The following is a 22751-nucleotide window of genomic DNA, read 5'->3' as shown; positions in this document are numbered from 1 at the left end:
GCCGGAAGTTAAAAAAAGTACGAAAATTTTATGATTTTATAAAGTTTATTTTTATTATAATTTTTACACTTATTAGTATAGATATATATTCATAGATTTTAATATGAAAGCATTTTATTTATCTTAATATAATATTCTTTTTGTTACAGGTAAGAATGCTTCGAAAAGAATATACGATTCCTGATAATGGTACACTTGTCGCAACAAGGCAGAGTAAGATAGAGACAAACAAATATAAGGATCTATTACATTTTCTTTATTTGGGCGTCCGATGATATTTTTATAACTATTATATTCGGTTGCTTTAAATTCAAAGGAAGCTGTCTCGGGTTAAAGCCTTACTATTTCTCAAGTATCTATGTGTAAAGTATTCAAATTCCGACCAAAGAAGGCGTCGTCCTTCAAAAGTAAGGTAACGTATCGTAACTGAAGGAAACTAGGTAGTAAGAAAAGGACAAAAAATATATAGCTACTTCTGCTATGTAGCAGCAGTCGTGCAATAAAGTGCACCACCCGCCAGCCCGCTGATAAACGAGGCATCCCGCAAGGAGTAATGTTACATGAGGATGCCCCGTGAAGGGGTGAAACACGTGTTGTGTGATTTAACGGTGGTGGATGTGGAGGATGGACTTCCGCAAAGTAACGCCTGAATCTATTAGAAACTAGAAGGTAATAAAAGGCCGTATTTTAAGTGTTAGAAATTAACTTTAATTAACCATTTCGACATAGCTTGGATAATTGGCCGTCTGAAGTGGCGGTGGGCAGGGTGTATAGCTCAAGTAACGGATAGCTGTCGGGGATGAAAGGTTTTTGAGTGGCAACTACGAGCCATTAGACGCGGCGTGGTTTGGCGTACCACTAGGTGGACCGGCGACATAGTTAAAGTCGGGGGCAATCGCTGGATGAAGGCAGCCCAAAACAGGTCATCGTGGCGATCTTCGGGGTAAGCCTATGACTTACATTGGGCGTCTATCGGTTGATATGATGATGATGTCGGTGAACGTTTTCTATGTCATAATTTTAAGGTGAAAAATTGACATAAAGCATGTCTTTTCTTGATACTTACCAAGCACAAGAATGTTATGAATTAATCAAAATGTTATAAAATGAATAAATTTCCAGTAACGTTTACCCCCTACTGCAGCAGAAATACCTTTGGGATCATGCAGGTGTATAGTGATTAGGTAGCTATTATAGTTTCTGTATTTTCGTAGCATAGCTTCCATGAAACATGAAAGAACCCTAGACCACTGGTTACAGTTAAGCGCAACGCACTATTATACCATCAATCCCGGAAACACGACTATCTACAATTATGGGAACGGGCGGTGGGAGATATAACGGGTCTCTTTGACATGGTACATGAACTTCTTGGGTACATTCGCCTGTTAAACTTTTATCATCAATTTAAAAAAAATAGATTAAATAGAATAATTTGTGATGATAGTTAAAATAATTAGTGTCTTTTGAATTATGGACAGCGTTCAAAGAGTGCCTTCAAAAAGTAACGATGAAACGTAAGGAGGCAGCTTCTTTGAAAGTAAATTGAATTTATTTAGAGTGCTTAGCCGTAGTAAACGGCATTATTAATGTGCTTAAGCTGTCTCGAAACAAAGGACAAACTTAATTACGTCAAAAAAATGTTTGATTTTACTTGAAAAATTTATTTATTATAACGAAATAAAATGTGTTTATATACTTAAATATATTAGAATGGAAGATGTTAGACATATAAGAAAAGTTAATTTTATATTTTTAAATAAAATTATGTTAGTATATATAAATTTACATTAAATTAATCAATTAATTATTTTATATTAATGTTACATTTAATACAAATCGAAATAGTTCATTTCTAGCTCTTACACAATGAAATCATTCTTATTCTGTTTAAAACAAAGTAATTCTGCAATTATCTTTAATAGATGGGGAGGGCGGGCTATGGGGCGCGACAGCCGGCTGTTCGATCGCGTTTGTCAGTTAAGCCGGCTGACTTATTCAATTGTAAGGTGTATTTTGGATAACGGTAATCATTCTTTTAGCTTCATGTGCATGTATGTTATATTAAAATTGAAAGTAAAAGGTATACATATATCTTACATTTGATATTTACAGTTCCGACAACAGCTATAATGTTTGATGCGTTGTGTTAAAAAATTACGATAAAAAATTAAAGTAAATTTTTTCATACGACAATCTGTATAAAACACTGTATTTTCGCTCTGTTTAAAAAAATTCGGTGGTAGTTTTTTGTGAGTCTTTGGTTACTCCAGATGAAACAAGGAGATTTTTTTTACTTCTATTCGTTATTCACTGGTAGTCTATGTTTTCATCCTCCTCGTTTGTTTACCAGTGGTCTCTAATAATCTTTCTAATAATTTTTGGTCGTAAACTTGTGAGAACATTTTTAAATAGTGTAAATGCTTATTTTACATTTGATCGGGGCTTACAGATATGATGATTAAATAGTCTATTAAATTTCTTTATAAAATGTTTAGTATTCTTCAAGTATGAAAACTTTTCTGTTAGATAAAAATAAATTTATATTATTGCGAGAAAAAATCATTCGCATTAGTATAACAATTGTAGGTTACGTCATGATCTCTCAACGTCTTAGCGAAACCAGACTTGAACACAATAGAATAAAGAGGCTTTGCGGTAATGAAATTACTCGGCGTTCCCGTTGGGCCTTAGTTCATATTGTTGCGGACAGCCTGCGCTCTCTTGATCTTGGACTCTTTCACTAAAGACTAGAATATTTACGATCGTACTTTATATTTTTATTAAAATGGTAATATTTAAAAAAAATATGGGCGTTCGTACATCGTTATGAAGCATAATGTAAGCTTGTATGTAGTCATGATGTTTGTGGTCATTTTTATTGTATAATAGGCTACATGCAACTAAAAACGTGATCGAATCGTCGCCTGGAAATGTAGACGAGTGCGTGTAAAAAGGTCACAATTTTATAGGAACTAGAATTAAAAGAAGCGCTCCTATGATTACACCTTTCAACAAACAAAAACAAGCTACGAGTATTTTTTATGTTGGTAATGTAAATTTTGGTAAAGAGTAAAATAATCCCAATTATTCTATCGCATTTGTAGAATTCACTATTTATATATTCGCCACGTAAATTCCACTATATGTCTTAATAACATCAGCTGTGTTGTCACGTGTGTATTTTCATCTCGTCACGTCGCCTCCAATAAGTCTCAAGCTACGAACACGCGAGCAACATCAACATCGAGATGTGACTGAAGATTAAGTGGAAATAATAACGTAGAAACGTTTGATATTTAATACAGAGATATTAAATATTTATTTCCAGAATATCGCTTAGAGTTACTTTAATCAATAGGACTGCTTTTAGAAGCAGACCTGCTCCAAGAGAGAGGGTGTCGGACGTCATATATCTGGTATTTTTCTTACACGGATGTTGGTTCTTCTTAAAATATCTATTTTAACCGTGAACGAAATGTGGCAACCATATAGTCCTATATAGATGTGTATTTATTTGTAAAGTACTCTAGCAGCTAGACAGCTGATACGTGTGTCTGTCCTATTGATCGAAAAACGTTTCTAGTCTATTTTTAAAAACATTCAGTGCAGGTGTTCTAACCATAGGTTTTGACGTTTTTTTCAATCTTTAACACGGCTGTACATTTTGTCATGATTATCTTCTTTGCTGCTATTTTCTAGTTTTATATGACCTAAACAAATTAGGTGTTCGCTGTTCCTTCTTATCTACGTTCTTCAATATTCTCACTGGCCCACTACCACTGAGTTCGTGTTAATTTGTAACAATCCTTTAAATTATATATAGTATCGTCGGCAGCTGGAGACAAGACCTTACGCCTCGTTAGCTCTGTAACCTTAGTGGCAAATGGTGCTATGAGCTATGTGGTGCGTTTTATACTTTTATACTATGAAAAAGTGTTAGTGAAACCATAGATATCATTCAACGTCAATCCACTTAAAAACTCGACTAGTTAGTCTGTTTGACACGAGGCAACCGATCAGCCTTATCCATCGGTATTTACAACTTATTAATCGCACATATGGTAATGTTATACTGTGAAAATAGTTACAAAAAAAAAACTTGACTGAGTTTGTCGTGGACCCGCAGATTTTGAAAGCGTTTGGAACGCACGTAGTTTTAAGTTAGAGATATCGGTATAGAAAAGCGCAATTTGGGTTTTCGTTTCTACTTAATTTTGATCTTCTGTCTATTTTCTCTTGGCCACGTATACGAGTGCGTAAAACCTAGCCAGTGTTCTGTTTCAAAGACATCTTTACTCTTATAAAATCTAAGCTATAGCTAAATCACACCAAAACCGGTGAAATCATTTATTCTGTTCATGTTAGAGATTTAGCCGAATTTCAGAGTAAAAAGAAAGGTTTGAAGACCGTAAAAAATACTTTATGTGTATGATTTACGGAGTACCCAAACTAATACAGAATTTTTCATCGTAACTTATCCTTTAATATATTTCTTTTTTAATATATTTCATTCTTTTATATATTTTTTTAATCGTAACTTATTCATTTATTAATGCATAATGAAATTATGCATCTTTGTCTTGAAGTAATTGAATTTCACTGTGCCTGAATGCCATTTACGGTTTAATAGAGGTGGTAATTGTTGAGATCGCTTAGCTTGTTGTACCATTCATCTAGTAATTTCTGGAAAACCTCCGATGAGAAGGTCACTATTTGGAAATGTAAATAATCCCAAGTGTAAAACATATTTTTTCATGTTGTTTTACATTTAAATGTATAAAATGAATGTATCTTGGCATAGGTTGACCGAATGTTTATTGATAAAAAAAGCTCGATCGTTTTTTACGGCCATTTGATGTTCACATCAGTTACAACAAAATGTAGGTTGGCACGCTCGTCGAACCTTCACGCCTTGCCTGTCCCCTGGTACATTTGCTGCCTGAGTTGCCCCGTTCTTTTAATAGCCGCACCCTGGTGCCCAGCATCCCCGCGCCAGTTTATCGCGGCCCTCCGACACCACTCACCGCTCGATTTGCTATCGTCACGATATATTGCCATTTTAAATAGCGTAATAACTAGCAGTAATAGTAATTCCATACCGGTTATCTAGTGTTGTGTCTTTTGACGTATATACGTTTACGTTGTGTTTATTATCTGGTTTGTCTCGCAAATATATTAGATTGAAATTTACTGAATCGTTTCAGCGCCTCGTTAATGATATTGCCCAGCGGATTGGCACGTTGAAGTAGTAGTAGGCAGGCTATATAACGCGTTTAACAGATTAACGCTGGGTCCTTAGAGATCCAGAGTAGAGACCACGACTTATTGGCAATCGCAGCATAGGGCGTCCACCTACAATGTGGACATACGGGCTTGTTAAGGTCGTCGGAAAATGATGCGTACCGTTTTCATCTGGTCCTATTGAAGATCTACGGGTAGAGACCTATATCAGTTCAGTTAAGTTTAATACGAATCTCTATCGCCCTTATCTTTTGTACGATGTGTAAAAGAGGCCGGTAATGAAGCATTCAGTCTAGTGCTTAGAGTTGGCCCATCTGTGAAGTGCGCGGGGTGGCTCCTTCGCCACTCAAAGCTTCAATGAGGTCTTATCTCCGATGCAATCCCCCGTACTCCACACCGCTACCGTGAAAGTTCACTAATGATACTTTAAATCTTTTCATTTCGCGACATCATACAAGAGCTTTAGACGCCGGATTGTTTTTTTGGTATTCTATTGACGAAAAGGGGTCCAAAATCATTCCAATACAAAGATAAGGAGCGAAAAAGGTACAAAGACGGGGGACCGTACTATAATGTGGGGATACGTAACAGTACAGAAGACAAGAAATGCGTTTCTTTATAGGAATTCGAACCGATTCGAAGCGTTTTCGATTGCGTATATTGTGACGTGTGCATGATTTCCACATAAAATATAACAAGTGAAATAATTTCGCAATCACTCAAGTGACAAGCCCACCGCTGCACAAAGCCGCAGCCCTCCGTATACAACGAACAATGCTATAATAAAACAATACGTTTTCATTGCTGGCTTGAGGTCAATGAACCGCGCGCTGATTGATACAATGTGAAAAATTGCAACTAACGAGTTCACCTGCGGCTCTTTCGTCTCGACGAGGTAATCTACAGGCGCGCTGTTTCTCGCATTTGCAAAATGCAAAGATATATACTAGTTTCCCTGGTTATCTTTATATATAGCAAAGAAAACGAAACAAATCTCCAATGAAAAACCTATGCAAATATGTTAGTCATACCGTTATGGTATATGATATACATATACCTAAGTCGGCATTAAATCTAAATGTACAAATTAGCTGGTAAATATATGCTACCACCAGGGCTCGATCTGTTTGTTCTTGATGGCTAGGAAGCCAAGAGCGATCGAAGCTAGCATACAAAGACTATTTACAATTTCAAGCGGAACACAATGGTAGCGACCGCATTATTGGTGGCGTCCGAATTTAAATTCGAACGCACGTGAATAATTTCACTCAAAAGTATTGTTGTGGCTGGAGTGGTCAGCAATACGGAGCGTAAACGTTACATGAGTAAAAGTGCTATACCATGTTGCGCTGTTTTACGTTCAAATTGTGTAGAAAAGCATTACTAACATCAGGTAAAAAATCTCATTGTGTTTGTTGCTAAAGGAAGATAAGGCAGCTAGTTATGTGCGTTCTAGAAGGCGGTGGCAATCACACGTTTGGTTTTCTATAGGCATTTTGTGAGGACGCGTTTCGGGTGTCTTGGGTAAATTAAGTTGAAAAAATACAGATGTAAATAAAATCATTTTGTAGATGTATTTTGCTACAAATGCGATTAAGCCAAATACACGACAGCGTAACGTCTACAATACGTATACTATCTCGTTAATCCGCGCATAAAGTTCGGTACGCGCCAGTCTTACCCCACCCTAAGCCGCTCATTAAGATAGCGGTCTAAACCGTGGCGAAACAGATCGCTCTAATAACTCGGCGCGTTGAATCGGGCATGTCTTTGCAAGTGCCCGGAATAAGCGCTTCTTCGGTGAACGTACGAAACGTAGTCTAACGTTGCGTTATATGCAGTGGTCGTATATTGATTGCATTTTCATATCAAAAACGCGAATGAATAACACGGTAACTAAATTTACTTGTGCATATCATGCCCTCTTGCAATTTTTATTTCAGTAGCTTAATTATTGTCTAAAGTATTTATGGGGATCGTCCAATCAACCAATAGTACGTTAAACATTATTCTCTAGTGCTGTCTCGCTCGCACTGCACCTACTACACGCAGACCTGTGCAGGTTCACTCACCCACAAGTTGTACTACGGAAAATGTAAAGATATATAGCGGCTAAATAAAGAAACCAAATGGCTCAATAGAAGCAAATAACAAAGAAACGTAGGAACAAACCTGAAGAAAATCAAGAATCAAATCGATTAGGAACAATCGACTAGCAATATTGAATACCTTCGACGAACTTTTACTCAACGACCTATCTCCTACATATTAATAATTTATTTATTTATTAATATTTTTATCCGCATAGAGCTATCTATAGTGACCACTTGTGAACTCCATAATAAAAATAGCTGAGAACCAACTTGATAAAAACTAGAATCAAATTGAGTTTCCAGTATTACCTTGATCATACAACAAAGTATCGATGTAGACTGTTTGTACCGTTAAAACACTAGCTTTTTAAGGATTTTGTTTATGTCGCCTTTTGATTAAAAGACCTTTAATAACAGCGGTAATTGATTTCAAATACGTTAGTGCACAGTGTCACTTGCTCGCTGTCAAGTTCTAATATTGAAGGATTGCACAGGCAAATCTTTTAACACAAATATTATCTAATTAATAAATGTATCAAGTCGTTAAAAGTTACGATCTTACCATGCAATTAGCTAACACATTTCAAATATACCAAATGCAATCATGAACGTTGTTACGGCATTGGATGCTCTAACATGAAATGTATGTGGTAAAACTTGACGTCATTTGCGTAATGACCTGGTTACACTCTAGTTAATGTCACATTGGGTTTCAACCAGCAACTGTTTATGGCCGGGAAAACCATAAACTAATGTTTATCTACACTAACGGTAATTACAAAAGATTACACGTTAATTTTTTTAAGCAAATTGTAACAAATTTGTTAATTAAGATTTAATTATAATCAATGTAAGCAATGCGTGTTCACAATTATCATTTTTTATCGTTATATATTTACGATTTTTCTATATTTTGCGGTCACTGCGTAAAAAGCGATTGATATTTAAAAATATGTAGTGATAGTGTTTCTACTTTCAAAAGTACTAGTTTAGTAATTAAAATTTGATTTGGCATATCCTGCAGAAGAATTAGTCGTGCGGCGAAGATAAGCTGAGCTTAGCTTCGTAGAGTTAACGCCTGATTACATTAAATACTTCGTAGAGTTGTCTTTATCGTAGTGTTAAGACAGCTGCGTAATTGCAATAGCCAATAATATCGCTTAGACGAATATCTCTCTCGTGCCAAATCAAATGCCAGGATCTATAATACGTAGTAAGATAATTTTAGAGTATAAAAGAATTTTAAAACATTGAATTGTGTGGGTCTTTTTTAATATAAATTCATTCGTGTTCATCATATTTTGAGTGGCTTATTAGCTAAAAGTTTTAGAGAGTATTTGGATATGATTTTGGAGCGACGCCGAAAATTATTTATTAGCTAAACACGCCCAAGTTAAAGGCGGGTAAACTTCGAACTGGCATGTTGCAAGAAGGCGGCTATTAAGTCTTATAGCTGCAATTACGTGTTGCTAAGTTTATCAAAGTGCATTCTATGTTTAAGCAGCTGAGTTGCGGCCAACTTTTAACGTCGGTGTGGGACGACAATCTAGCAGTTTGTAGAGGCAGAGGAAACATTTATTACTTACGAGATACTCGCGTTTCAACTTTAATTTTATTAGTAGTTGAAGCAATATTTTTTTAATTCATCGTCATTATCATGTCAGCCATAGAACATCCACTGCTGGGCATATTTCCTTCCCGATAGATTATTCAACCGTTCGGATCCCTTAGTGCATTAAAATGAAGGCCTACGACCAATTTGTGTTTCTAGTGTACACTTACGGCAATGAAACGTGGTCTCTTACTTTGGGGTTCATTAGCAAGCCCGCAGTTGTTCAGAGTATAGATGTACTCGGGATTTTTCTACAAGATCGGATCAGCAATAAGGTCCTTAGATAACGTGCGAAAGTAACCGATATAGCGCAACGTATTGGTAAATTGAAGTGGATGTGGAATGGGCAAGTCATATAGTGCGCAGAACAGATGGCTGCTGGGGCCTTAATGTGTAGTAGAGACTAAGGATCGATGACCGCACTGTAGTACATTCGCTAACATACTGGACAGGTGGTTATATAGCTCAGATCGTTGGATCGCTAGATGAAAGTTTTTAACAGGTCTTTTTGTATAATTACCGATGATAAAACTCAACTTCAACGTACGATGATATCGATATGTACATTTCGGTACTATAGCGCTCTTATTATCTCTAACATATAACACTATTTGATATTTGAGCAGTGAGCTGGTGTCAAAGGTTTTGTTAAACGTAGAAGTTCACAGATTTTAGGAGAACATAACGAAATAATTTAATTTATAAAAACCAATTTACAAAAGCCAACTTTAGTCTAGCTACAAGCTAGGCGGTATTTAAGTAACATTTTAAATAAACGGTCAAGATAAATCCCCAAACGATGCGTCATCGAGTTCTGCCTATCCTGGCGCCCGTTTTTCTATCAAAGCTATGGCGGAGGAGAAGAAGAGCCAAGGCTATACAGAAGTTACACGGGGTATGGTTTGCGCTATTTGTCCAGAGATCTACCTCCTACCCTTTTTTTTTGACTGTTTGCAGATTGTAAATCTCTACTTAATGAGCATAAAACCTATTTGTGATGTCCACATGAAGGCTTTTATCTGCCTTCTCCTCCTTTTGTTCTTTTGTTGTTAATGTAAGTTTTATTGTTGTTTTACAGTTACGACTTGCACCAAAACTTGAATTTTATTCCCAGTTACTCGTGTTTTTATTATCAAATTTTCTTACTTTATGCCAACTCCTCGCATGCATCGTTTGTCTATTTACAAATCATCTTGTTTAAACAGTATTATTATTTACTTAACCTATTTTTGGCATCTTTTATGGTAGATTGGTTATAGATCTCAAATATTTAAAGAGGTGAATGTTAGCTCGTTAGCTGTCAATTAATGTAAGGTGCCTTATAAAATATAGTAAGAAAATGGAATTTAGAAATTCGGATTACTACATATTCAAATTAATTATAGTTTAATGCCAGTTCCTGCAGACTTTGTACTGTTAGAAATTATTTGCTCAAAAAAGTTTGTTACCTTAAGGCAGAAAAAAAATAATTAATGTAACACATTTGAGTAATCACAACTTTTAAATAATTATTTCCTATCAGGGATACAAAACCTATAAAGCTTTTTGCTAAAAAAATACATTCACCCATTACATTTTCACAAATAAAAGTTTTCAGAGAACAATTTTCTCCCTTAATAACCATCGTGTATCTGATAATGGCCAATAACGGCTCAGCACGGATATAATAAAAATTATGCTGCGTAACATTTCTGTGTGAATAAACCTTTTTATAACAAATGTAGGATTGCGTAGTCGATAGCTCGACGCTATTAATTTGTATGAATTTCTTTTGCAACGGGTGACTAAACGAGCTTATGTTGATTGTGATTGATTGAGATCGGTGATTCATTATTCATCTACATGAGACATGCGGCTTACGGCTTTGAAGACTGTTCCGACGCGGATAAATTACAAGAGCTTCAGTAAATAATATTGATACATTTATGTAAACGCTTCGTGGTGCAGAACTATTTATTGCAAAATAATTTGTAGTCTCCTCAGCGAGTAAATAAAACACTAAGTGACAGGGTAAACAAGTGTAAATAATGAAACGCGTGGCAGTTAAACTTAAGTAAGTAATGTTTGAGGTACGCGGAGCCGAATCAGAATCAATCGAGTACAACCATGTGCGGGGATGCTTTTTTTAACGACCCTATTGACACTGTCATCTCTTCCTCAAATAATAGAGTCCATATATTACTCTACATTTGGTAGACTGAATAATACCACGTCTACTACAAGTCTGTATAGAGGACTTAATTTTTGCAGTATACGTTTGTAGTGAAAAAACTAACGCCTGGTAAGTTTTATATAGTTCAATGGTATTAAGATATAGTTGAATATAATTTAAAACCAGAAGTATTTAAAAAAACTTGGAAAATAAGGCAGAAATGCTATTGCTCTCTATGCCATCACGAACAGAAGGGGACTGTCTTTTGAATGTGATGGTTTTGACATGAAATATTCATTATGATTTTTGAAATTGAAAAACTCAGCCGAAGTTTCTGAAGTGTTTCAACACAACATGAGAGTCCTATGGACCGAATCCGGAATTTTACATATAAAGTTGTCTAAATAGGTTTTGTAAAAATAAAAAGAAACAAATATTACTAGAATGTCATCATTAATAAAATGTTAATAAACTTTGTACTACATTTAGATTTACAATAAAGTTGTCTTCTTTTATCAAGAACATAACCATTGCTTAGTTCCATAACCGTAAAGATGTCATTTAACAAAAACTTGTCTAATATACTCAAGGCTTGGTGAGAAATTACGGCGTCTGAATGGTACATTTCACAAGCCGGGAGCAGAAGCGGTCACAGGTCGGGGGACAAAATCGCTAAATCACCGCTAAACGGGGTCGTTGCGAGTGCGTTGTTGTGATAAGATATAGAGGCACGCCCTTTTTTTATAGTAGGTAATTTCGAAATGAATTATCTATATAAGTATATAAATAAAAAATAGTCACTAAATGTATTGTTAATCGCAAAACTTCTTAACTCGAGCCGTTGACGAGTTTTGCTAATGCGGCTTTTTCATTTTGTATATTTTTGGTAACCTAAAGTTAATATCTAGAGAAATAAAGGATAAATTACAAAAAATGTAAAAATAACTCTTCCTTTTCCATAAAAACTAATTAAAATACTTGTATCTAGATAGCAAATCTTTCAAGTTATTCAAAAGCAAAAAAAATCTTTTGTTATGTAATCAACTAGTGTATCATACACTATATTATAATATTAATATTAAAGCAATAAAAATATTATAAAGTCGCGTTATAGCCTTGCGGTGTATCAAATGCAAAACTCGTTTTTTTATAAAATATTTACTTATTACCAGCATCTTAAATCGTTAGACAGCTGGCTCTAAAAAATATTGTATTTGTTTATTTTTCTGTCTGATGGAGTAGCTAGTTGTAAAAAATACATGGTGATTCATTTATTTAATTACATGTTATCCGAAAAATACTGTTTTAATATTGGAAAAATGCTCGGTTAGTTTTGGCATCATTTAGAAAAACGGTGATAGGGCCAAACTACTTATCAGTGTGTAATATCTAGAAAATTAATTTACAACCGGGAGTACTCTTAAGAAAATGCTCCATGCTCTTACTTTAAACACTGTGCAGCAATATTCTTAGACCTTTTTTTCTGCCTTTGAATTATTTTATTGTTCTTTAAATTAAAATTCTTCTATGCGCATTTTATTAAAAAACTGGCGTCAGGTTTGGCAAACTTTCGGATCAAAGTCTCGTTCGCTGCCAACCAATTCCATTACCGGCTGCGAGTTAGTTGGATGTTTGATTAAACTCTAATATCGCCGTTTACACGAATCCTCGATTATTAAAATTAGAAATGAGCTCCCGTTTCTGTTTGACTTTCGGCCTTGTAGACTTCGCCGTTATGTTTGCTTTGATTCCTTTAATTACTTCGTAGCGGGATGATGTCTAGTTCGAAAATTGGTACCCATTTTCTGTGTTATAATGTGACATTATATTAAAGTTGTTGAATAGTTAATAATTTGTGTTATTGTGCTTACAGAGCGCGTCGGAGTCGTCGGCGGGCGCGGGCGGCGGGGGTTCCGCTGGCGGCAGTGCGAGGGTCTCCTCCCGGTCTAGGACTTCCGAGGAACCCCATATTGGTGAGTATAGTAATAAATGCTAGTTATTTTGGGATTACACCGCCTCGGTATTGCAACTGGAGCTACGAAACTTTTTGTTTTGTTCAGAGTATTATGGCGATGAGAACCTGTCGACACTGTAAGTTGTAGGTACCAGTCGCTGTGTTGAACTCGTGCCAATGTGGTAAGATTCAGACATTGGATACGTTCGTCTTGATCAGTATGATAAGTGGCAGGGCGGCCTTACAAACACGCCGCATGGTGGGTGATCGTACAGTCCTCTGTGATATAACCTAAGGGTTGGGAACATGGAGGCGTGTACAATCAAAATATGTATGTAAAAAAATTGTAAACTATCAATCAATCTGTATCTAAAAAACTTTAGCATACAGATCAATAAATAAATTTAAATAATAAAATAAATTTGTATTTATGCTGGTCTTAATATAAAGCTATAAGACTGTTTGTCGAGTGAAATTTTCTGATTAACGTTATATGATTCCAGGAAAGTACAAACTTCTGAAAACTATCGGCAAGGGTAACTTTGCGAAGGTGAAATTGGCGAAACATGTCCCGACCGGGAAGGAGGTGGCCATTAAGATCATCGACAAGACGCAACTCAACCCCGGCTCCTTACAGAAGCTGTTTAGAGAGGTAAGTCATACACGCTTTTCGGCTTTTTGTGTAAAAGAAATAGTGACATATTACTTGTCAGTTATGTCACTTCTCTGAAGCAGTGAGAGAAAAGTTGAGAAAAGAGACCACGGACCAGCATGAGCTGCGTAAGATGTCCACCTACAATGAATAATGTTGACCTTTTTAAGTTTTTGGACAAACACTGGATGCAGGCGGCTTCGAACCAGCCTTATTGAGAGTCTTTGGAAAAGGCCTATGTCCTGCAGTAGATGTTCGTTTTATAGTTGAAATGATAATGATGGATATAAGTGCCCTGACACTAATGTCAATGATTATATTTCAATATTTAGTCAAAATTGCTAAATCCTGGATAAGAGCGTAGTAAAATGTACGTGCCAGACATCGAACAATATTTTTTTGGTCTTTGAATTAATAGTCTTGAATTGCGGTTTTTATTTAAAAATTTATATATTTCATAATTTATTTGTGTTACAGGTACGGATAATGAAAATGTTGGACCACCCGAACATTGTGAAACTCTTCCAGGTGATAGAAACGGAGAAGACGTTGTACCTCGTCATGGAATACGCGTCGGGTGGGGAGGTGAGGATAGTCTCTATTAACGAATTATTTTAATAGATATAATAATATTAAAAAAAAATCGTGCACTGTACAGTTTTGACTAGGAGTAGCAACTACCAATAACCTACCATGAAAGATCTTCATAATGTTATTCAAGTAACATTAGCAAAATTCACCTTTTATACTACTCGTGTATAATAAAATATTTTGAGAATTATCTAGAAAGTGGTTAGCATTCAGGTAAAAGTCGTACCAAATTTTCTAGTCCACCATCACTGTTATCACCATTGAGAGCATTCCCTGAGAAACTTCCAGCTATTGTAGCATAACGAAGGTCTGGCGCCAACTGGCCGACAAGCTATTCCACCTACTATGGCCATAAGTTCGGTTTCGTGTGTAACTATAACATTGAAAATCATAACATACACAGAACTTGTAAATAGAGGGCTAATCTTTTCCTGTGATGTAACTGTGACAATGCGATCATAAACATCATTTTGCAAAACAATATTTTCAGCGACTGACGACCAGGTCTCTTTAGACTTACTGTGATGTACCTCATTCTTAATCATGATATTTCAGTCGTAAACCTCCTCTACTGGTTATCGTCTCTTTAGATTTTTAATAAAACTGATCTGAATTTGTCTGCATCTGCGTTTTCGGACGAGCTTAGCAAGGTCGTCGGTGTTCGTTGTGCCTAAATTAAGAGATCTTTAATGATCGTAGCAATCCTAACGCAACATCGGTTTGCAGCTCATTGGAACACCGGGGCTCACCACTAGACGATATACTGAAGGAAATATATACATTTCCATTGATATTTTAATTCGTTGTCCGCAGGTTTTCGACTACTTAGTGCTGCACGGGCGCATGAAGGAAAAGGAGGCGCGAGCAAAGTTCCGGCAGATCGTCTCTGCGGTGCAATACTGCCACCAGAAACGGATTATACACAGGGATCTCAAGGTCAGTTCAGTTCTCATCCAATGCGACATCGTTTAGTCCATCACACAGCGTTCAAAGTCCAATCTTCAAACAAACATGGTTTATGACGTGATGTTTTACGCAGATACACTAAACAATTGGTTTTCACCATTAGTTATTTTTCGTTATTTTGTCGTAAAAGATATCACTGGTATTGTATACACAACTTTTAAAAAAAATGTAAACAACGTAAATACCAGAAACAAAAACAAATTTTGACAAAACAAGTATCGATGTCATCAATTTGATAAATCATCTGTGCTTGGGCAATGTAAACACCTTTACAATAGTATCCCAGATGATGTTCAGAAAGCTGCTATCAGATTAAAAACTATTGTCGAAGAACGTTTGTGTGGTAATGTAAACTGAAGAGTTATTTCATAGAATATAACACTCGTAGGGAACTAAATATGCCATTTTATAAAATTCTCAAAATTTTATAAGTTTCTCTCGTTTTTTTTCCAAGTTCTGTTATATTTATTATTTGAACTGGTAGTAAAAAAATGGATGCCATATTCTTTGTTACATTGCAATGGATGATTTCAAGTTCTTTTAACTAACGTTTACTTCATTTCAGGCGGAAAATCTACTGTTAGACGGTGAGATGAACATCAAGATAGCGGACTTTGGATTCTCCAACGAGTTCACGCCGGGCTCGAAGCTGGATACGTTCTGCGGCAGCCCGCCCTATGCAGCACCCGAGCTCTTCCAAGGTACGCGGTTCATTATATCATTATCGATATATTAGCCAGTAGATATCCTCCAGCTCATCCAAAATATCCCGTCTTGCACTGGTCGCATAGTGGTCCTACCCACGCCGCCTCTATCGGCCGTGGTCGCAACTCGAGAATCTTTCGTTGTAATTGACATTGTATTTTTTTTTGTATTCCATCAATTAATTTGTTTCATACAAAATTACAATAGAAGACATTATATTTTGTGCATATGATTCGTTTTATGTTACCAAATAAAATTATGACGTAGTAATATAGTTACTCTATGGGTCTCATTGGCAAGCTAGCAGTCACAAAATGAGTTATGTAGAGAGTATAGTATAATATGCTCGGGATTAATGAGATCCATAGACGAACGAAAGTGTATGACATAGCCTTGGCTATGGCAGGCAACGAAGGGCCTATAACAGATGGCTGTTGGGGCTTGCAAGATTTTGGAGTGGAGAACACGGCCGACAAATGAAACGTCGGATCAGAAAGATGGACAGATGATCTTTTTAAGGTGCTTGGAAGATAGTGGGACCTATGTAATGATGATGATAGTTAATGGTGTGAATATAAAAAGACTTAAATTACACACAGCGCATATAATTTTTTTAAATATATTATGAAATATATGTTATGGTACAATTGCACCACAGGTAAGAAATACGACGGACCGGAGGTGGACGTATGGTCCCTGGGCGTGATCCTGTACACGCTGGTGTCGGGGTCACTGCCCTTCGACGGATCAACCCTCAGGGAACTGAGGGAGAGGGTGCTACGAGGCAAATACAGGTAAGGATAATAAGTTTTAAGACAATTTACACTACATTATAGAATTAATGAAAACCAAACAAACTCTGCTTGTATATTTTGATTTCACGAGATTTGAAAAGACCCTAGATTAGAGAGATTTACTATGTTGTAAAAAATTATGCCTGAATATACTTAAAAAATAACAGCTGATCGCTATTGAAACTGTCCACTTAATCATAAGTACTAAAACACAATTAATTTTTGTAAATGTTATCAATTAAATAATCGTGTTTTATATACTCGTACACTTATTATTATCTTATTAATTAATTGATAACTCTAATAATAACTAATTTGATTCCTGATTGGGTACAAAATAATTACACAGGTGAATATTTATAGCGTAAAATAAACATAATACAATTATTCTGTTGCCTTCTTAGTAATAAGGTTCAAGGACTTTATCGTGTAGGACAATGACTGAACGATATTTGTAAAAGTTTAGTTCATCATAGAAAACTATTTATTTTTTACTCCTTATTGTAGATCAACATAAAAAAATGAAGCACAAAGGGTGGTTTTTGGGCAAAATGCGATTTGTTCAAGAAAATTCTATTTTACTTTTCTTTCGATTTTAACTGTTTTTGTACTAAAAATAATATCATTGAAGAATAATTTCGGATAGTTACTGACGTGTCTGGTTACTATATTAAGTTTTTCTATGATCGCTTCAACAGAATACCATTCTACATGTCGACGGACTGTGAAAATCTACTTAAAAAGTTCCTGGTACTCAACCCAGCAAAGCGAGCCTCGCTTGAGAACATAATGCGGGACAAGTGGATGAACACGGGCTACGAGGACGACGAGCTCAGACCCTACATTGAGCCGCAACAGGACTTCAAGGATCACAAGCGGATAGGTTAGTTCCCTTCCGTTCGTTTCTTTTAACTTATTGTGAAACAAAAATCCTTAAATACTATTGCGTTTATGTATAAGTTATGAATGTATAGAGGATATAAGTATTGTTGACAAACGTCAGTCCAAGGATAGATCTCCTTGAGGAACCCATGTGCCAGCTAGTCTTTACATGTATAGTCCGCCTAAGCGATCTGAGAGCTTTGCAGTCTCCTAATCGGACTGCAGCTTCAACCAAGGCTTCCCCGGAAGACCTCTAGCTTTGTCCTCTTCGTCTGCGGCCCCAAACCAGCAGAATTTGTAAGCGCCACTTGACTAGCATTGTAAGCTAGTTATATATATATATATAAACTTTATCTTGGGGTCTCTTATATAGGTGATATGAAAGTGTTTTTTGATACAACTGGTATAGTTGTGTATTGAAATAGCGTTCTTCCTAACATTATGGAACCTAATTGACAAAGGTATATACGATTATGATTCCATGACCATATCTAAATAAAACATGCCAATGTAGACATGAACATTATTTGAATTATATAAATTTTTGAACTGTATCAAGTTCAACTCTGGTCTTAGAGATTGTATTTAAAGTTTTTATACACAAAGCAAATCACTAAAATAAAATCTAAATAAGTGTGAAAGAAATTACGATTTGGTTAAACACAGGCTGATTTTTTTCTTGTATAATATACACATATTATTTATCACATTATCGAATTTGTAAAGGTTTTTAAAAAAAAACAAACTTAATGTATAAACCTTAAATTATGTAATAGGTGAAACAATTTGTGACGGGTTACTTAAATAACCCCATAGCACATAAATTATATTACTTAAAGTTGAAACAGCTAATAGCGCTTATTGCTAAAGTTACGAGTAATAAAAGCACAGAGTAGGAAGAGACACACATATTGAAAGAATATTTTAATGCTTTTTTAAAGTGATATGAAATATATAGATGAATATACACACTAATTTGTGACCTATAAAAATACAAAAATTACCTACTTTAGTTTAAATTTGTAATTTGAAATAGCTAAAAATTAATGAATGTAAATTATCAGTATCATCATAAACAACATTTCAGGAGTATTTATATAAAATAAAGTATATTTATTACCTAATTACTGATATTATGTGAATAAAGACTCATTTCACCATCATCATTATTTCAGCCGTATAATGTCCACTGCTAGGTATAAGATTTCCTAGATTTCAACAAACACAAGACGGGTTGGAAGCATTCTACATCCAGCTACTTTCGAAGAGCTTGTTAAAGACGATGGATGTGGAAGTTGTCTGTTCATCTTGTGGATAAATGCTATTATGAAATCTAGCTAATTAGTTACTGCTATCAACATTTTGATGTCAGACATAATTGTCCTTTATGTATATACTTACATTTATGAAATTTATACATTTCTTTATATATATGCTTATAAATGCTGTATCACCCCTAAACAAGTTTAAATGTATTCAAAGTCTATTTAATAATTATTTCAATGATATTTTGCAACAATCCTCTGACGCATCTGTATATTTCATATCAAAGCTTAGCTAATGAGGAAACCTAAAGGAAACATTCTTATATTTCATGCAAACACCGAACTACTAACGGCACAGCGCAAGTTGGTATGTGGTCTGACGCGAGATCGTTCAGTTTTATTTTGTTCCTGATCGTCTTTGTGGGCTCCACGTCAATTCTGTCTTGTGCCTCGGAGCAATGCCCGGGAAATATACTGTCACTTTGACAAAAGCCAAAGTGACGTGAGCTGTCAGAATCAACATGCGTGTGTGCTATGCTTGTACTTTGATATACTCGACTATGCAGCTCGGATGAGACAGAATTAATTACGTTTTGGCTTCTGTGTGCATGTTGTTTTTGGTGTAGACAGTATGAATAGAAAGCTTTGTGAAAATGGAGATGTTGTTTATCTGTACGTTTAACTATTTAGAAAAGATAAACGCGATGGTAGATTGATTATTTTAGTTTAATTTTGAATTAAGTAAAGTAGTTGATAGCTCAATTTAAAATGCAGATTCATTCCGTTGACTTTTAAATGTTAGATTTTTCATATTACAGGGTATTAAATTTGTAAAAGTATTTTTGTTGCTAAGAGTAGTGTGCTGTCAATATAAGTCAACTTCGTTTGATAATGGAAAAGAATAAGTAATTCATTAGGACCCTGCACAGAATGCATGCTGTAGTCTATGGTCACTTGCATTTGTTTGAATAACCAGATTTACTAAAGTTTCGTTTACTTTCCACAGAGGCGCTAGTGTGCTTGGGCTACAATAGGCAAGAGATCGAGTATTCGTTGGCTGAGGCGAAGTACGACGACGTTTTCGCTACCTATTTGCTATTGGGAAGAAAAAGCACTGATGTGAGTCGCTTTTTTAATGTACAAATGCTGTATGGAATAATACTTATCCTTATACAGTCTCTCATGACCCTATTATTTTATTCTACACACTTTCATAATGTCACATTAGTTAACCAAAAAAAAAAGAAAAAGAACCTTCGTGGCCTGAAGAAATTATGATAAACACAGCCTCTAAGGCTCAAATGCATTCGTCATGATTTCTCCATTGTTCAATTTATTAACGTCTAGTGCATTCTGATATGAGTAATCTGGACTTACCAATCGGTAATGGGATACCTAAACGAACATTCTGGAGCCTTTTCTGGCCAGTTCAACTACAGTATTGTTATTTTTGGATCTGATGATGTATGTATTAATTAATTTTGTAAGCAACACTGTATTTTGTACAGCCGGAGTCAGACGGCAGTCGGTCGGGATCGTCGCTTTCTCTGCGCAACGCGGCCGCTCCCCAGCCTCAACAGCAGCAGGCCAACGCGCACGCCGGTACGTACTCAAGCCACTATATTTGTGTAGTTCTCTGTCTACCCTCATATACCCTACATATTATCCAAACAGTCGGCAACTATGCTGTTTCAAAATACAGTATACTTGTTGAACTATCATATTTTTTTTTATATCAGTTACAACTTCAGCGATACGATATTTTAAGTCATTAAACAATGTTACATCAGCAATCTGATGTCTATGAGTTTCCATTATTTTGAACTGCAGATATTAATCTAAGCGAATCTAATTACTAAACAATTCCAAATAAACATCCCATCAATTACTAATTATCTAAGTTATTGATCAGATGTATTAATTAAAGCAAATAACTTAGAATTAAAATATACATTATGACTATCAAATAATTTTATGATTATAAATGCGCTGTAATAATTAGATAAATAATAATGTAATGAGCGAAATTAGCTTAAAATACGCTTAGGGCATAATACAGAGGGAGCTTCATAGCTTATTCTAACTGGAAGTATTTCCTTCAGAATACTTGACAACCATAAGTGACGTAATGCCATGGGCACGATCATTTTAGAGCTAAAGCAAATGTCACTTAGCTGTCATTCGCTGAAGTTTTGACACATGGATGTGATTTAGATATGTAGTTGATGTTCGATAGTGTTTTATAAACTATGTGTGACCTCACTCGTTTTCTTCTTTTTTTTTTTTTGTAGTAAATTTTCGCAATAATTTCCTTCTGAATGTTCTGAAGAATGACAGTAAATTGACATTTCCTTTGCATCAACTCTATGGTTTGTGATGTCTGAATATGGTTTATGATTGTCAAGAATGTATTTTTGTATCTATCGTCACTTGGATCCTATTTTGTAATTTCGCTTTTTATTTTTATTGTCTATTATGTGTGCTTGATATATCGTCCACCTGTCACAACTATTCCCCCTAACTTGGCAAAGCGTTTTGTGAGTGAAGTCCTATGTGCGTGTATTTATTTTTTGGAGAGTTATTTTTTTCTGTTCATTCTTTTTCAAATAAAATAGAAACCGTTCTGGAACCGCATTAATTTGATTGAAAGTAAAATTATATAGAGATGCGTTAACTGTAATCGGTAAGATGCCATGGAGTTGTTAAATATGTGGAATAAATACTTATCATACTTGTCTTAGTGCATCAGATATAAAAAAAAATATTAATTGGAAATATATCTCTGAAAGATAAGGCAAAAGGATATTAGATTTAGAAAGATTATGCATAAAAAAACGATTTGTGTAACTTCGAAAACTATGAGCTCAGGTTAGGGAGAAACCTTTATAAATGGAAGAGATAATGGTGCCCTGAGCCCTCATTTATCCAGATTTATCAAACGTATAATTATAATCCTCCATAAACATTATTAGGTTTTTAATGAGTTAAGGGTTCACGAGTAGAATAGTATAGGACGAACGCAGCAGCCATAAATTTGATTGGGGTTCTGGAGTCGTGTGCTCGAGGGTCGTATACGCGGGGGAGTAGTGTGCGGGTGTGGGCGTGGGCGTGGGTAACGCGGGCGTTGCGCAGGCGCGTGCGGATCGCCGTCGCACCGCGGCGTGCAGCGCAGCATCTCGGCTTCTGCGCGCCCCGCCGCCTCGCGCCGCGCCTCCTCCGGCGCCGAGGTGCTGCGCGCCCAAGGTAACCCGCACCTCCACGCCTCTCCACACCTCTCACTACCTATCGTCACATCTTGTCACCTCCATCTCTCGCTGCCTCTCGCCATCTTTTTCCACTTCTTAATACCTTCTCCCGTCTCTTTTCACCTTTTTCCACCTATCATAATCTTTCTTTACATTTCCACCTATGTTCATCTTTCTTTACATTTCCCCACCCTTCCTCGCTTTCCTCTAACTCTTCTAAACTTACCTACCTACCTTTTTACACTATTTTCCGCCTCTTCATCTTTCACCGCTTCTCTACACCATTCTTCCATCTCTTCGTATTTCCCCAGCTTTTATCACTTTTCCGTTCTTCTTCCGTGCTTACCTAACCTCTCTTCACTTTACTTCTTTGCTTCGTCTTCCTCCACCTATTTTCACCATTCCCTACCTTTGTTCTCCTTTCCTCGCCTCTCTTCCTCTTTCCCCACCTTCTCCTCATCACTTTTTACCTTTACCTCCCCCTCTTTGCTTTTCTCGTTTCCTCCTTTCACCACTTTTTAATACTCACCACCCCGTATTTCTGTTGATATGATACCACCAGTTTCAAGTAATCTTATATAATCTTATATAATATA

At 35.9% G+C, this 22751-nt stretch overlaps 1 protein-coding gene across 12 annotated transcripts in view; it reads left to right on the top strand.

Moving 5' to 3' along the window:
* Positions 1-22751, top strand: part of LOC137924914 (MAP/microtubule affinity-regulating kinase 3-like) — a 214709-nt gene that overhangs the window by 172765 nt on the left and 19193 nt on the right. For 11 of the 12 annotated variants that reach the window (XM_068768322.1, XM_068768319.1, XM_068768320.1 and 8 more), the window contains 10 exons: positions 12975-13074; positions 13559-13707; positions 14185-14292; positions 15112-15234; positions 15830-15965; positions 16628-16763; positions 17462-17646; positions 19917-20029; positions 20419-20512; positions 22043-22153. In XM_068768322.1, coding sequence (XP_068624423.1) covers positions 12975-13074; positions 13559-13707; positions 14185-14292; positions 15112-15234; positions 15830-15965; positions 16628-16763; positions 17462-17646; positions 19917-20029; positions 20419-20512; positions 22043-22153 — 1255 coding nt within the window. The remainder of the gene's footprint in view (positions 1-12974; positions 13075-13558; positions 13708-14184; positions 14293-15111; positions 15235-15829; positions 15966-16627; positions 16764-17461; positions 17647-19916; positions 20030-20418; positions 20513-22042; positions 22154-22751) is intronic. The other variant, XM_068768317.1, reaches the window with a different exon arrangement.

This window comes from Battus philenor, unplaced genomic scaffold (genome assembly GCF_028537555.1).
Source record: "Battus philenor isolate CCGP_79_NKW_IND1 unplaced genomic scaffold, ilBatPhil1.0.hap1 SCAF_25, whole genome shotgun sequence".
NCBI lineage: Eukaryota > Metazoa > Arthropoda > Insecta > Lepidoptera > Papilionidae > Battus > Battus philenor.
This window is presented reverse-complemented; position numbering and strand designations above follow the sequence as displayed.